Source organism: Emys orbicularis, chromosome 2, assembly GCF_028017835.1.
Source record: "Emys orbicularis isolate rEmyOrb1 chromosome 2, rEmyOrb1.hap1, whole genome shotgun sequence".
In the NCBI taxonomy this organism is placed as follows: domain Eukaryota; kingdom Metazoa; phylum Chordata; order Testudines; family Emydidae; genus Emys; species Emys orbicularis.
The window spans coordinates 104,677,060-104,693,702 of NC_088684.1; the positions used below are offsets into that span (position 1 = coordinate 104,677,060).

The 16,643-nt window shown below is 45.7% G+C and overlaps 1 protein-coding gene across 1 annotated transcript in view; it reads left to right on the forward strand.

The window, feature by feature from the left end:
* The first annotated feature begins 16,164 nt into the window (after positions 1-16,164).
* The window catches only part of ATP9B (ATPase phospholipid transporting 9B (putative)), a 292,171-nt gene continuing 291,692 nt past the window's right edge, over positions 16,165-16,643 (forward strand). The window contains exon 1 of the mRNA XM_065397949.1: positions 16,165-16,284. Within this exon, the coding sequence (XP_065254021.1) occupies positions 16,190-16,284 (95 nt within the window). The 5' untranslated portion in view covers positions 16,165-16,189. The remainder of the gene's footprint in view (positions 16,285-16,643) is intronic.

Sequence of the window (16,643 nt, forward strand, 5' to 3'; positions counted from 1 at the left end):
AGTCTGTAAGTATCTACATGGGGAACAGGTATTTAATAATGGGTGTGACGGTATTGGTCACAGAGACCCCCTTGGGACTGTCACCTGAAATTACTTCTGAGCCCGTTTTCCCTGATGGCTTGTTGAGCCAGAAATGCCAGCCTGCTGCAACACAGACCCAGGTCTGGTCCATGCCCCCAAAGCTGCAGGCTTTAACTGAAAACCACTCAGCAGGAATTCCCATCTTCAGCACCCAGACACCCAGCTCCCAATGGGATACAAACCCCAAATAAATCCGTTTTACTCTGTATAAACTCATAAATTGTCCACCCTCTATAACACTGATAGAGAGATATGCACAGCTGTTTGCTCCCCCAGGTATTAATCACTTACTCTGGGTTCATTAATAAACCAAAATGATTTTATTAAGTATAAAAAAATAGGATTTAAGTGGTTTCAAGTAATAACAGACAGAACAAAGTAAGTCACCAAGCAAAATAAAGCAAAAACATGCAAGTCTAAACCTAATACATTAAGAAACTGATTACAGGTAATATCTCACTCTCAGAGATGTTCCGATAAGCTTCTTTCACAGACTAGACTCCTTCCTAGTCTGGGCCCAATCCTTTCCCCGGTACAGTCCTTGTTAGTTCCAGCTCAGGTGGTAACTACGGGATTTCTCATGACTGCAGCCCCCTTTGTTTTGTTCTGCCTCCTTTTATATCTTTGGCACAAGGTGGGAATCCTTTGTCTCTCTCTGGGTTCCCATCCTTCCTTCTAAATGGAAAAGCACCAGGTTTAAGATGAATTCCAGTACCAGGTGATATGGTCACATGTCCTGTGAGACCCCAAACCTCCATTCTTTCCAGCCTGACTCACATGAACACAGGAAGACTTACAAGTAAACAGAGCCATTTACAACCAATTGTTCTAGTTAATGCAAGCCATCAAGATCCTAAGCCACCATTAATGGCCCACACTTTGCATAGTTACAATAGGACTTCAGAGTAATACTTCATATTTCTAGTTTTAGATACAAGAATGATACATTCACCCAAATAGGATGAACACACTCAGTAGATTATAAGCTTTGTAATGATACCTTACAAGAGACCTTTTGCATAAAGCATATTCCAGTTACATTATATTTACACTCATAAGCATATTTCCATAAACATATGGAGTGCAACATCACAATGGGCTCTTCCATCTAGCAGAAAAAGGTATAAAACAATCCAGCGACTGGAAGTTGAAACTAGACAAATTCAAACCAGAAATAAGATTTAAATTTTTAACCATGATAGTAATTAACCATTGAAACAATTTACGAAAGGTTGTAGTGGATTTTCCATCACTTATAATTTTTAAAACAAGGTTGGATATTTTTCTAAAATATATGCACTAGGAATTCTTTTGGGAAAGTTCTATGGCCTGTGTTATACAGGAGGTCAGACTGATTGATCACATTGGTCCTTTGTGGCCTTGGAATCGATTAACATTGTCTCCCTTCAGTAAGGATCGGGTGTGAATACCACTGCTACTAGGTTTAGACAGCAATTCAGCTAGGGTTAGAACCAACTGATGCACTGACTGCTTCTGGACTGAGTACCTTGATCAGTCTCAACCTTGTAGGGATATTGGGGTGCAGTTATGTCTAGTGACAACAGTTGGTGTTGTTTTTTCTCATCCAATTTAATCAGGACCAGGCTCCTGGTTTTAAGCTTTGGTAATCCTCAGGCTGCAGCCTTCAATTTGTTAAAGGAGGGAGTCTGAAATTTCTTAAATTTGGTGTCACTTAGCCTCACTCACATCCTTTAAGCAGCATCACTTGGATTTAGCTCTAAGGTTGGCAGCCTTGTTCTGCTCTGGTGACCCATAAGCAACTCAGAGCTAGTTTTGGTGTTTGACATAGGGATTCCCTTTCAGATCCGCAGAGCTAACATGGGGTCTTTTATTGTGGAATCCTCTTAATAATCTTCCCCAGTACTATTGCTTTGTGGCTGATAGGAACTGGAAGTCATGTGATTTTGAAATCCTACTGTATCCCAAAACCTTGGAATTCAGAGTTAGCAACCTGCAGCCTGTAGAGACTTACCTACATAGGGAGCTGCTCATGGATAGCTCCTATAAGCACCCAGCACCAGGGCCCTGATCCTGAAAGAAGCTGTCGGCATTACGGTAATAAAAACTATAAAAGGAAAATCAAGTCCAACGAGTATGATAGCAGTAGTAACAATTGGACACCCGAGTGTAAAGTTTGGGCCTAATTTGTTGGTTCTTCCATGACCTTTTAAGAATCTCTGAAACAACAAAAGATTAATTACAGATCTATGTATATATATTTTCAGTTTGAAGGAGTAGTTGAAGCAGTTCTATTTATTTGAAAGAGCAACTGAACGAAATTTGTTAAAATAACCCCATTGAGGCCTTGTCTACACTACGAGAGTACTTCGATTTTAGTTAATTCGACTATGTGGAATCGATATTACTAAGTCGAACGTGTGTGTCCACACTAAGGACAGTAATTCGACTTTGTGAGACTTTGTGAGTCCACACTAACGGGGCAAGCGTCGACATTGGAAGCGGTGCACTGTGGGCAGCTATCCCACAGTTCCCGCAGTCCCCCCTGCCCATTGGAATTCTGGGTCGAGCCCCAAATGCCTTCTGGGTAAAAAAATGTGTCGAGGGTGCTTTTGGGCGCCTGTCGTCATCCGTCCGTCACTCAAGCCCTCCCTCCCTCCCTCCCTGAAAGCGCCGGCAGGAAATCAGTTCGCGCGCTTTTCTGATTACTGACAGCGCGGACGCCACAGCAGTGCGAGCATGGATCCCGCTGCGACCATCGCTGCAGTTGTGGCAGTTCTCAACGCCTCGCAGCTTCTCCTCCACCTGTACCAGAGGCAGCTGCAGATCAATCATGAAAGGAGGCTACGGCACTACCGTGACGGCATGAAGTCGGACACTAGCTCCGACCTCTCTGAGAACATGAGACCCAGCGCCCAGGACATCTCGCTGTCACTGGGTCTTGTTGATACTGTTGAACGGCGATTCTGGGCCCGTGAAACCAGCACGGAATGGTGGGACCGCATAGTGCTGCAGGTCTGGGATGAATCCCAGTGGCTGCGCAACTTTCGCATGCGGAAGGGGACTTTCCTCGAACTGTGTGAGTTGCTGTCCCCTTCCCTGAAGCGAAAGGACACCCGGATGCGGGCAGCCCTGACTGTCCAGAAGCGAGTGGCCATAGCCCTCTGGAAGCTCGCAACGCCAGACAGCTACCGGTCCGTCGCTAACCAGTTTGGCGTGGGCAAGTCTACCGTGGGGGTTGCTGTTATGCAAGTAGCCAGGGCAATCGTCAAGCTACTGCTATCTAAGGTAGTGACCTTGGGAAACGTGGAGCTCATCAGAGATGGCTTTGCCGAGATGGGATTCCCAAACTGCGGTGGGGCTATAGATGGGACTCACATCCCTATCCTGGCACCGGACCACCAGGCTAGCCAGTACATCAACCGGAAGGGCTACTTTTCCATGGTGCTGCAAGCACTGGTGGACCATCGGGGACGTTTTACCAATATCTACGTTGGATGGCCTGGCAAGGTTCATGACGCTAGGGTGTTCAGGAACTCTGGTCTGTGTAGACGGCTGCAGGAAGGTCTTTACTTCCCGGACCACAAAGTAACTGTTGGGGATGTGGAGATGCCAACAGTCATCCTCGGGGACCCTGCATACCCGCTAATGCCCTGGCTCATGAAGCCCTACACTGGCGCACTGGACTCAGGGAAAGAACTATTCAACTACCGGCTCAGCAAGTGCAGAATGGTGGTGGAGTGTGCTTTTGGCCGTCTCAAGGGGAGATGGAGAAGCCTACTCACTCGCTGTGATCTCAGCGAGACCAATATCCCGATTGTGATAGCTGCTTGCTGTGTGCTCCACAATTTGTGTGAGAGCAAGGGGGAGACCTTTATGGCGGGGTGGGAGCTTGAGGCAAATAGCCTGGCTTCTGATTACGTCCAGCCAGACAGCAGGGCGATTAGAAGATCACAGCGGGACGCGCTGTGCATCAGGGAGGCTTTGAAAGCCAGGTTCCTGACTGAACAGGGTCTCCAGTGACTTTTTACTTTGTGGACACAGATGCTGAACCTGCCCCCGTTTCTTTACCCAGTTACTGTTGACTATCCTTCCAAGTTACATACCCCCTTCCCCACCTTCCCAACAAATAAAATCTGTTCTGTTCTGTTAATGAACAAGGTTCTCTTTTTTACTGTTTTCGCGGGAATGTTTTAAACCGGGGGCGCAGACTGTGGTGGGGGGCGGGCTTAGTGTTTTGATGCAAATGATGCTTCTAAAGTCCGGGAATGACAGGCTCCGCAGTGCTGCATTGGTTGTTTCAACGCAGGCTGCCAGCAGTCCTGGGCGGGACTGGATGTATGTGTCGGCCAAGTGACTTTCTGGCAGGGGGCGGAGGGTAACAGATCCCCTGCTGCGTGGCTCTGTGATCCAGGATAAGGACCGCGGCATAGGATCTCTAACTGCCCTCCCCCGACACAAAGTCACAGATCAACCCCCTCGCACCCCAGAACAAGAAAACCGCCTCCCAGACTGACCAGGGTAACTGGTGACTGTGCTGTGTATGTGTCCTGATGCTGGACCTGCCCCCGCCTCTGTAGCCTGCTACAGGTGACTGTCCTGTCCAAGTAACAAACCCCTTCCCCCCCTTCAGACAGAATCCCCTCCAAAAGACACTCTCGGAAACAGTACTTAACAGAAACAGATGTTTTATTACGAACCGCACATGAAAAGGGGGGGGGGAAGGAAACTTGGACATGGGCTAGTGTGAGATGGGTAGGAAAGGACTTTTCAAACTTTGGAACGAGAGCCTTCCATTGCTGCAGCAGTGTGCAGTGGCCGACTGACAGTTTTAACGGCCCTTGCCGCCCCTCCTTCTTTGTACTTTTGGTGAGGGGGGTGTGGGACTTGGTGGCGGGGGAGGGCGGTTAGAGATAGACAGCAGCAGTGCTCTGTCCTCCTGCCTCCGGTCTTGCAGAACATCCACTAGGCGCCGGAGCGTCTCCGTTTGCTCCCTCATTAGTCCAAGCAGGGTTTGAGTAGCCTGCTGGTCCTCCTGGCGCCACCTCTCCTCCCGTTCCATGACTGCTCTGTGCATTTGTGACAAGTTCTCCCTCCACTGTGTCGTCTGGGCTGCCTGCTCTCGTGAGCACTCCATAAGTTCATAAAACATGTCTTCACGAGTTTTTCTCTTCCTTCTTCTAATCTGCGCTAGCCTCTGGGAGTGTGATGCCAGGCTGGGTTGGGAGACAGTCGCAGATGTGTCTGTGGGAATGGGAAAAAGGGAGTAAATTCCTGAGACAGATAAATGAAGTTGCTAACAAAGAGCATAGTCTTTCTCTGTGAACAACACCATGCACTGCACCTTTCACATGCGCACTCAGGACAAGGTCGAATTTTCGGCCCTCGCCTTATGTGTCTGGGGTCCTGCAGTTGCGATCAGAGAAGCGTTGCAGGACACCTCTACTTCTGCTGCGGGAAAACATGGTAAGCCGTAGACTTGTGGCAGCTTAAACATGTAATAGTAGCACTGGGCTCCTTTCGCACTGAATGCAAGGCCACTCTCTGCTGGCAGCAATCAGGGAAGCATGAGCTCTGCCCCTGTCCCACCACCTCGCGGCTGTCCCCGGGAAAGATCCCTGTATGCTGCCCCTCTGCCGCCTCCACCGCGTGGCTGTAAAGCAGTCCAAATACTAACATTCCCCTCCCTAATTTAAAGCAGGGCGTCATGTGTGACATAACCCTCATGAGGATCTCGGAGACCGAGAGGGGAAGGATGCTGCGTGAATGCATGCAGAGGCCTGGGCCATATGCCGCCATGCTGTGCTGCGCACTGATACCCGACTACCTCATGGACTCATGGCGTGGGAACGTGTGCTACCACGGGGGACCAAACAAGATTGCCCTGCCGTTGAACCTCGTGCGCATGCTGGAGCGGTACCTCCAGGAGAGCTATGCGGAGCTATCCCAGGAGGACTGTCTGTCCATTCCCGGGCACATTGACCGCCTTTTCCTTTAAGTTGAGCATAACGGACTACAGAGTGGAGGGGCCGTGTTGTGGACTAATCATGAATATCCGGACAGTACTTGATTTTCTATACATAGTTAGTAGTAAAAAGTTTACTAAGCCAACTAAATCATGAACAACAAATTACTGATATAGTTATTATTCCTGTTTTGTTATAAATAAAAGTTTCTATGTTTAACTGAGTGACTGAAAAGCCCATTCTTAACAATATAAATATTCCACTTATGTTAAAATGAAATGTTTAGATGTTTAAAGCACTCACTGCTTGATCCTTCCCCTGATTCGGTGTCCGGGGTAAGGGCTGTGGACGGTTGGTAGGGGATCTCGGTAAGGGTGATGAAGAGCTCCTGGCTGTCGTTGAAATCAGCGGTGCAAGCGCTGTCGACTGCCTCGTCCTCCTCATCTCCTTCCTCATCTTCCCTGTCACCTAACATTTCCGAGGAGGAACCGGCCGTGGACAATATCCCATCCTCGGAGTCCACGGTCACTGGTGGGGTAGTGGTGGCGGCCACACCTAGGATGGAATGCAGTGCCTCGTAGAAACGTGATGTGTGGGGCTGGGATCCGGAGCGTCGGTTTGCCTCTTTGGTTTTTTGGTAGCCTTGTCTCAGCTCCTTGATTTTCACGCGGCACTGCGTTGCATCCCGGCTGTATCCTCTCTCTGCCATGGCTTTAGAGATCTTCTCATAGATCTTTGCATTCCTTCTTTTGGAGCGCAGCTCTGAAAGCACGGACTCATCGCCCCACACAGCGATGAGATCCAAGACCTCCCGATCAGTCCATGCTGGGGCCCTCTTTCTATTAGATTGCACGGCCAACTCTGCTGGAGAGCTCTGCATCGTTGCCAGTGCTGCTGAGCTCTCCACGCTGTCCAAACAGAAAATGAGATTCAAACTGGCCAGACAGGAAAAGGAATTCAAATTTTCCCGGGGCTTTTCCTGTGTGGCTGGTCAGAGCATCCGAGCTCGAAGTGCTGTCCAGAGCGTCAACAGAGTGGTGCACTGTGGGATAGCTCCCGGAGCTATTACCGTCGATTTCCATCCACACCTAGCCTAATTCGATATTGCCATTTCGAATTTAGCGCTACTCCTCTCGTTTTCGAGGATTACAGAAGTCGAATTTAAAAGAGCTCTATTTCGAACTAAGTAGCTTCCTGGTGTGGACGGGTGCAGGGTTAATTCGATGTAACGGCGCTAAATTCGATATAAGCTCCTAGTGTAGACCAGGCCTGAGAAAACTCTAAAAATACAATGCACGTTCTTTCAAAGTAAAAAGGTGCTACTTTCTGACATTACATCAGAGATCATGGAAAAAACTTATCCCAAGTTTCCTGGGAAGGTGGGGCTTGGCATTAACACCTTTCACTCTGTACTCCTTTTCCAGAAAACAATCAGAACCCTTTTGACCTGGATTTAAGTATATCAAGAGGATGAAAATCTGTCTTAGAAAACAAAAATAAAAGACAGAGGGGTGCTGATCTTAAACTTACATTGAAGCAACATTTAATTAGAGACAAATATAGGTTTATTACACATAATGAGATACCATGGACACTTCTTAAAATTATTCTTTTTAAGAAAAAAGTCTAACAGCTGAGCAAAAAAAATTAACCCTGTACCTCATTCTTCTCATCTTGTTCACTCCCAATCAACGATTGCTAGCCTTATGAGAAGACATAACTGGGATCCATTCAGCAACATAAGAAATAGCAAATTTATTCCATTCTGTCTCTGCAATAGTCTGATTCAAATACTATAGGGTTTCCCCTAACTTTCTTCATCTGTGGCCATCTAAATTGGAACAATCACCTTCTCCATCAATGCTGTCACAAAATAAAAAAAACATGTAGCTCTGGGAAATTCCAAAAATATCTAGGGGTTACTGAAATAACTCACTAGGACGCAATTCTGATATCCTTTCAGTTTTGTTCTAAAAGCAGGGTGGGTGGAAGACTATCAGAGCAAGACAGGTAAAGGTGGGACACAGCTGGTGCAAGCAGTGCTTGGGGACCTGCAGCTTGGTGAGAATAGTCTGCAAAAGGAGGAGTGGAGATTTAGCTGTCCATAAATCTTACAGGGTTAAACAGAGGTGACATTTACCAAAGCGAAGACCTTGAAAGGAGGTCTGAAAAGATTGTAACAGCTGGGAGGACCAGATTAACTGACAAACACTGTACTCTGTGAATAATAATAATAATAATAATAACAAAGGTGTAGAAGCAGTAAAAAGGAAATTTCCTCTCCTGCAGTTATTTAGACTGTTATAGGGTAAAGTATGAAGTTTTTTGTATTTAAGATTAGTTTCTTGTTTCCAGTTCTTATTGTGTTCATAACATATTTTTATGTAATTGTTATTTATAGTTTTGTGTGCATTTTTAACATCCTTGCTTTTGTATCATTGTAATTCTAAAATGGTTTCATAGTGTGGAACAGTCCTTTAAAACAGAGATCCTCTCACAAAAAAACAACCCTCCCAGTCCCACTATTTCCAGTGGCAAGACAGCATTTGGTTACATAAAAAGTCATTAAGGAACCAAGATTAAAATAAAATGTCTTTGAACTGATGCGTACATCAGCGTATGTCTCCCTATTTGGTATCTATGCTCTCTCTTTACTCTCCCAGACTGTTGGGCTTTACATTATTGGCTCAGAGTCTCCCCTTGCTGCCTTCAGCTCCCACTGCCAAGGAAGACCGGATAAAGCACAACATGAGTTAGTTAGTTGACCAAAAAAAGTCTCTAGGCACCATAAGCATCTCTTGGACTGAGCTGCAACTAGTTGTAAAGCTGAAGACTGATATTGTAGCTGCTTTACCACTGTGACAGAAAGCAGCTCCACAGCACAAACCACCTGGCAGTGCTCTGTGGTTCAGTCAACTGTTTGAGACTATCTAATTTTTTTTAAATTGTCTTCTAAAACACTCTATGAGGCTTACATACAGATTACTCACTTACTCTGGTTTTATATGCAACTGAAGTCAGTGGCATTTCTCCAGGTTTACATTAGTATAACTGAGATAAACACTTGGTCCAAAGGGCACAAAAGGGGAGTAACCTAAACTTTGGATACATAAGGGAGCACCCTGATCCTGTTTTAACCTTGAACATGTATACCAGAAATAGAACAGTGGTGGAGGTATAAATTATTAAAGCCCTGTGGGGGGAAACTAGACAGACAGATTCTACACCTGTGGGAGACATGCATCTGCAACAAATGCAAATCAGTTTCCACACCAGCTCACTCCTCGGTAAACCAAGAGCCCGTAAGCTTCATATATCTAGATCCTGGAACACTGCCACTTGTATAAAGGCAGGGGGATGCAGGAAAGGAAACAGGGAATGGATCATTGTGGATGACTGGACTGCTCATTCCAGGGTGAATAGTATAAATTTAAAATTATAAACATCTTGTGTTAATAACCAGGTGATAAACTGCATGTAGCCACCATTTAATAAATAAAGAATAATGAATACCAGAAAAATGTTTATTTTCTTTAAATGTGATATTGCTCTCACCTGAATTGCCTGACAAGCAAAACACAAGACCTGAACCAATGACAGTAGTATTTCTGGAGCTCTAAACAAAAGCTTTAAACCACATGAAAGGGCAATTTCCCAGCTTTCCAAAGGAATGCACAACATTTGCTTCTAATCTTGCAAAGTCCCCAAGTATCATATCTTGATCCAATATTATTCAAAATGCCTTTTCTATTAATAGTAATTTAAGAATAAAATATGTAAACTATTTACATTACAGTATCATGCTGGGATCAGGATTGAATAGATGCTGCACAAATTCAGTTCATGTCCTGAAGAGCTTGCGGTCTTCTTCATGACAAGATTCAACATTAGGGCATAACACAGAGCGCTTGGTAAAGAGAAAGTCATGATAAACCGTGCTAACGTAGTTATAAATAACTGATATTTAAATATATATATTTCAATTAAGCAAAATGGAATAAAGTAAAAAAATGAGTTTTCCTCTTGGTCATCTATCTAGCTGTTAGATTATAGAAAAGTCAAAATTTTGTCTCTCCTTCTAAGACCTGGGTATGTGGACTACAGCCTTTGGCTAAACAGGTGGAGGTAAATGAATGTTTTTCAAAACATTTGTAATATTTTTCTGTGACACATACAGAACACATGATACAGTGAGGAATAAAGACTTTATTGGCATTCATATGATGCTGTATGTATTTCACTAGTGATGACTACACTTTTCAATCACATCATCTGCAAACTCATGGCAATACAATCTTAACACACATCACCACCCTGTCTTTGTGTGTATGTATAAATAATTTTATAAATATCATAGCAAGGGCATTAGAGACAAATATAGTTAAGATCATCTGGGCATTGTCATAACTTCATTATGAATAACTTAAAATGTTTTTGAAATTTTCACCTGTTGGGAGTGAATTTTTTCAGACATTTGACAGTTTGCGCAAAAAGGTTTGCAGCCATTGTTGAACAAGAGGAGGATCAGAGTGAAGAGAGAGTTGGAACTTCCTATTATGAAAATATTCTTACATGCTTTTTTGGATAGTTCAGAAGCTAATGTGTGAGGGTAGAAATTAAGTAGGGATATAATTCACTGTTGGCCAGTAGCTGGGATATTCAATTACTCTCTCGTGCTGTGGTACCATAAGAAAATAAGAATGGCCCTACTGGGTCAGACCAAAGGTCCATCTAGCCCAGCATCCTGTCTTCCGACAGTGGCCAGTGCCAGGTGCCCCAGAGGGAATGAACAGAACAGGTAATCATCAAGTGATCCATCCCCTGTCGCTCATTCCCAGCTTCCGGCAGACAGAGGCTAGGGACGCCATTCCTGCCCATCGTGACTAATAGCCATTGATGGACCTATCCTCCATGAATTTTTCTAGTTCTTTTTCAAACCCTGTTATGGTCTTGGCCTTCACAACATCCTCTGGCAAGGAGTTCCACAGGTTGACTGTGCGTTTTGTGAAAAAATACTTCCTTTATTTGTTTTAAACCTGCTGCCTATTAATTTCATTTGCTGACCCCTAGTTCTTGTGTTATCAGAAGTAGTAAACAACACTTCCTTATCTACTTTCTCTACACCAGTCATGATTTTATAGACCTCAATCATATCCCCCCTTAGTCGTCTCTTTTCAAAGCTGAAAAGTCCCAGTCTTATTAATCTCTCCTCATACGGAAGTCATTTCATACCCCTAATCATTTTTGTTGCCCTTTTCTGAACCTTTTTCCATTCCAATATATCTTTTTTGAGATGGGGTGACCACATCTGCACACAGTATTCAAGATGTGGGCATACTATGGATTTATATAGAGGCAACATGTTATTTTCTGTCCAATTATCTATCCCTTTCGTAATTATTCCCAGCATTCTGTTTGCTTTTTTGACTGTTGCTGCACATTGAGTGGATGTTTTCAGAGAACTATCCACAATGACTCCAAGATCTCTTTCTTGAGTGGTAACAGCTAATTTAGACCCCATCATTTTATATGTATAGTCGGGATTATGCTTTCCAATGTGCATTACTCTGCATTTATCAACATTAAATTTCATCTGCCATTTTGTTGCCCAGTCACCAATTTTGTAGCTCTTCTCAGTCTGCCTGGGTCTTAACTATCTTTAGTAATTTTGTATCATCTGCAAATTTTGCCACCTCACTGTTTACCCTTTTTTCCAGATCATTTATGAATATGTTGAATAGGACAGGTCCCAAAACAGACCCCTGGAGGACACCACTATTTACCTCTCTCCATTCTGAAAACTGACCATTTATACCTACCCTTTGTTTCCTATCTTTTAACCAGTTACCAATCCATGAGAGCACCTTCCCAGTTATCCTGTGGCAGCTTACTTTTCGTAAGAGCCTTTGGTGAGGGACCTTGTCCAAAGCTTTCTGAAAATCTAAGTACACTATATCCACTGGATCCCCTGGGTCCAAATGCTTGTTGACCCCCTCAAAGAATTCTAGTAGATTGGTGAGGCATGATTTCTCTTTACTAAAACCATGTTGACTCTTCCTCAACAAATTATGTTCATCTATATGTCTGAAAATATTGTTCTTTATTATAGTTTCAACCATTTTGCCCAGTACTGAAGTCAGGCTTACAGGCCTGTAATTGCCGGGATCACCTCTGGAGCTCTTTTTAAAAATTGGCATCACATTAGCTATCCTCCAGTCATCTGGTACAGAAGCTGATTTAAATGATAGGTAACAGACTACAGTTAGTAGTTCTTCAATTTCACATTTGAGTTCCTTCAGAACTCTTGGGTGAATACCATCTGGTCCTGGTGACTTACTGCTGTTTAATTTATCAATTTGTTCCAAAACTTCCTCTAATGATACCTCAATCTGGGACAGTTCCTCAGACCTGTCACCTAAAAAGAATGGCTCAGGTTTGGGACTCTCCCTCACATCCTCAGCTGTGAAGGCCGATGCAAAGAATTAATTTAGTTTCTCCGCAATGGCCTTATTGTCCTTGAGTGCTTCTTTAGCACCTTGATCATCCAGTGGCCCCACTGGTTGTTTAGCAGGCTTCCTGCTTCTGATGTACTTAAAAAAAACTTTGCTATTACTTTTTGAGTCTTTGGCTAACTGTTCCTCAAATTCTTTTTTGACCTTCCTAATTGCATTTTTACACCTGATTTGCCAGTGTTTATGCTTCTTTCTATTTTCCTCACTAGGATTTAACTTCCACTTTTTAAAGGATGCCTTTTTGCCTCTCACTGTTTCTTTTACTTTGTTATTTAGCCACAGTGGCTCTTTTTTGGTTCTCTTACTATGTTTTTAAATTTGGTTCTCTTACTATGCTCAACTTAAATACATTTAAGTTGAGCCTCTATAATGGTGTCTTTAAAAAGTTTCCACGCAGCTTGCAAAGATTTCACTTTTGGCAGTGTACCCTTTAATTTCTGTTTAACTAACCTCCTCATTTTTGTGTAGTTCTTCTTTCTGAAATTAAATGCTACAGTGTTGGGTCACTGTGGTGTTTTTCCTGCCACAGGGATATTAAATTTAATTATATTATGGTCACTATTACTAAGCAGTCCAGCTATATTCACCTCTTGGACCAGATCCTTTGCTCCACTTAGGACTAGATCAGTGTTTCTCAAACTGGGGCCACTGCTTGTGTAGGGAAAGCCCCTGGAGGGCCGGGCCAGTTTGTTTACCTGCCCGTCCGCAGGTCCGGCCGATCGCAGCTCCCACTGGCTGTGGTTCGCTGCTCCAGGCCCATGGGAGCTGCTGGAAGCGGCGTGGGCCAAGGGACGTACTGGCCGCCACTTCCAGCAGCTTCCATTGGCCTGGAGCAGTGAACCGCGGCCAGTGGGAGCCGCGATCGGCTGGACTTGCGGACGGGGCAAGTAAACAAACCAACCCAGCCCGCCAGGGGCTTTCCCTACAGAAGCGGTGGCCCCAGTTTGAGAAACACTGGACTAGATCAAGAGTTGCCTCTCCTCTGGTGCGTTCCAGGACCAGTTGCTCCAAGAAGCAGTCATTTAAGATGTCAAGAAACTTTAGCTCTGCATCCCGTCCTGAGTTGACAAGTACCCAGTCAATATGGGGATAACTGAAATCCCACATTATTATTATTATTGAGTTTTTTTATTTTCGTAGCATCTCTAATCTGCCTGAGCATTTCACAGTCGCTATCACCGTCCTAGTCAGGTGGTTGGTAATATATCCTTACCGCTATATTCTTATTATTAGAGCATGGAATTACTAACCATAGAGATTCTATAGTACAGTTTGATTCATTTACCATTTTTACTTCATTTGATTCTACCCTTTCTTTCACATATAATGCCACTTCCCCACAAGCATGACCTGTTCTGTCCTTCTGATATATTTTGGTATTACCCTGGTATTACTGTACCCCATTGATTATCCTCATTCCACAAAGTTTCTGTGATGCTTATTATATCAATATCCTCATTTAATACAAGGCACTCTAGTTCACCCATTTTATTATTTAGACTTCTAGCATTGGTATATAAGCACTTTAAAAACGTATCTCCTTTTAGCTGTCTGCCATTACACGATGTAACTGAATGGGACTCTTTTTATTTGACTGTTGCTGATCAGCCCCTGCCTGTATTTTATCATTTTCCATCCTCTCATCCTCACTAGGACATAGAGATTCTCTATTAATAGATCTTCCCCTAAGGGATGTCCGAACCATGTGCTGCTCCACACCTGTCGGCTTTCCCACAACCCTTAGTTTAAAAACTGCTCTACGACCTTTTTAATGTTAAGTGCCAGCAACCTGGTTCCATTTTGGTTTAGGTGGAGCCCATCCTCCCTGTATAGGCTCCCCCTTTCCCAAAAATTTTCCCAGTTCCTAATAAATCTAAACCCCTCCTCCCTACACCATTGTCTCATCCACGCATTGAGACTCTGCAGTTCTGCCTGTTTAGCTGGCCCTGCGCGTGGAACCAGGCAGGCAAGTCACCATGCAGTTCTCCTGGTCATCGCAAACCCAGCTATCTGTTTCTAATGATCGAATCGCCCATTACTAATACCAGTCTCTTTCTAATAGCTGGAGTTCCCTCCCCCAGAGGGATATCCTCAGTGCGAGAGGATACCACATCATCATCTGGAAGGAGGGTCCCAACTATCGGATTGTTTTCCTCTGCTCCAGTTAGATGCTCTCCTTCCCTGGGACTTTCATCCTCCTCAACAGCATAGAGGCTGTCAGACCGGGGGTGGGACCATTCTACTGTGTCCCAGAAAGTCTCATCTATGTATCTCTGTCTCCCTCAGCTCACGGTCTCTGAGGGCCAGGAGCTCCTTGCACCGAATGCACACATACACCACCTCCCCATAGGGCAGGTAATCATACATGTTGCATTGGGTGCACTAAACTGGGTGGCCCCCACTCTGTTGCTGGGCTTCTGCCTGCATTCTCTTTTTACTCCTGCAGCTGGTTCCTTTGTTCCATCATAATCTTCACCAAATTTGATCTGCTGGTTTTTGATCCACTGGTTACCCGGCCTTGGCCAGATACGGATGGGGAGTGTGACGCGACATGAATGCTGATCAATGCACCCACCAGAATGAGGCAAACTAGCTGAAATGGAAGACACAGCAAAATCCTCTAGCCCCACACAGACAAGGATTTCAAAGGTTACTAAAAAGCAAAGATTTTCCAAAATGTATGCTTTTTATTTTTGCCTGTCTGAATGGTGACAAGCGGACTTTGTTTGTTACTATTATTTCATTTTCCCATTCTCATGTAGCCCACAACAGTGCTTTGGTGGGGTTGCAGCTACTCTGTAGTAAGAGGCGTAAATGTAGACAAAGAATATTTTACTACATCTTGAAGATTTAGCATAAAAGTATTTTAAGCATCTGTAACTTTTTTCCAAACAAAAGTTAATCCGGATTTTAAAGCCAGCAGGAGCTAAAGTGAATGTGAATTCTCTCAGCATCACTAGGGCAGAGCTCCCACTAAGCATTCCTCAGCTCTGCAGACTGAGGGCTCATGCATTTTGGATGGAATGCAGTCCCTAGAGGGGCAGGAAATCAAGGCATGCACGCACTGTGTTACCACGGGTGCCTGCCACAGGCCCGTCACCTCCTGCGGGTACGGCTCCAGCTCCCCGTCTACACTGGCACAACAAGGTCAATAAGTACTTTTAAAATTAAGACACAAAAAGATCGAAATTAGCAAGGACGAATAAGCTCAGGCGTGCGCTCCTAGCCCCTACACCCCTCAGCCACCGCCTTATGCACAGTCCCCACCAACCTCCAGCCCTTGTCCCCCACACACCACAGCAGCCAGCCTCTATCCACCCCTCTACCTTTCCTCCCTCCCATGCGCACCGCCACAAATCCCTTGGTTAGCCTTTCCGCACCGCCCAGCTGCACCCGCCTCCACTCCGCACGCGCTACAAACTGGAGAACGAGCGCGGGAGCGCGCGTTTTACGGTCAAGTGGGTGGTGCGGCCGCGGAAGCCCCGCCCACTTGTTTATATCGCAGCCGCGCCTAGCACCGCCCTTTCCATCAGCTGTTGGTGACATCAGGTGTCTCCGGCAGTTCCTCGCGCGTGGTGTTTGCGCGCGGCAGGGTGACGTCGGGTGACGGTTCACGGACGGGAGCCGGTTCCGGGCAGGTGGGCGGGGAAGATGGCGGACCACATCCCGCTGCACCCGGTGCCGCGCAGCACCCAGCGACGAACGGCCTATTACACTAGCGTCCCCGCCGCGCAGAGGCACAACAGGTACTGGCTGGGGCGGGGCGTGGGAGGGAACCCCTGAGCTCCGTGGCGATGGGGGTGGGAGGGGCCCCGGCCCGGCGAGACCTGCCCTACCTCGCAGGCTCCTCCACGGGGCCAGGGTCCCCTCTCTCAGCGCCCTATGGGGCAAGGGGGAGGAGGAGGAGTACGATTCTCCCACTTCGCCCCGCAGGGAGCTGGTTGCGGTGGGTGGCAGCCCCGGGCACTGCCAGGCCTCCCCTCTGCTGTGCGGGGGAGTCTCCTTGTTGGCCTGGGCGTGGGGAGCGAGGGTTTCAGAGGAGCTGTGTGTGAGGTCACGGCTCCAGTTCTCAGCGCTGCTGGGGGGTCGGGTCAGAGGGTTCCGG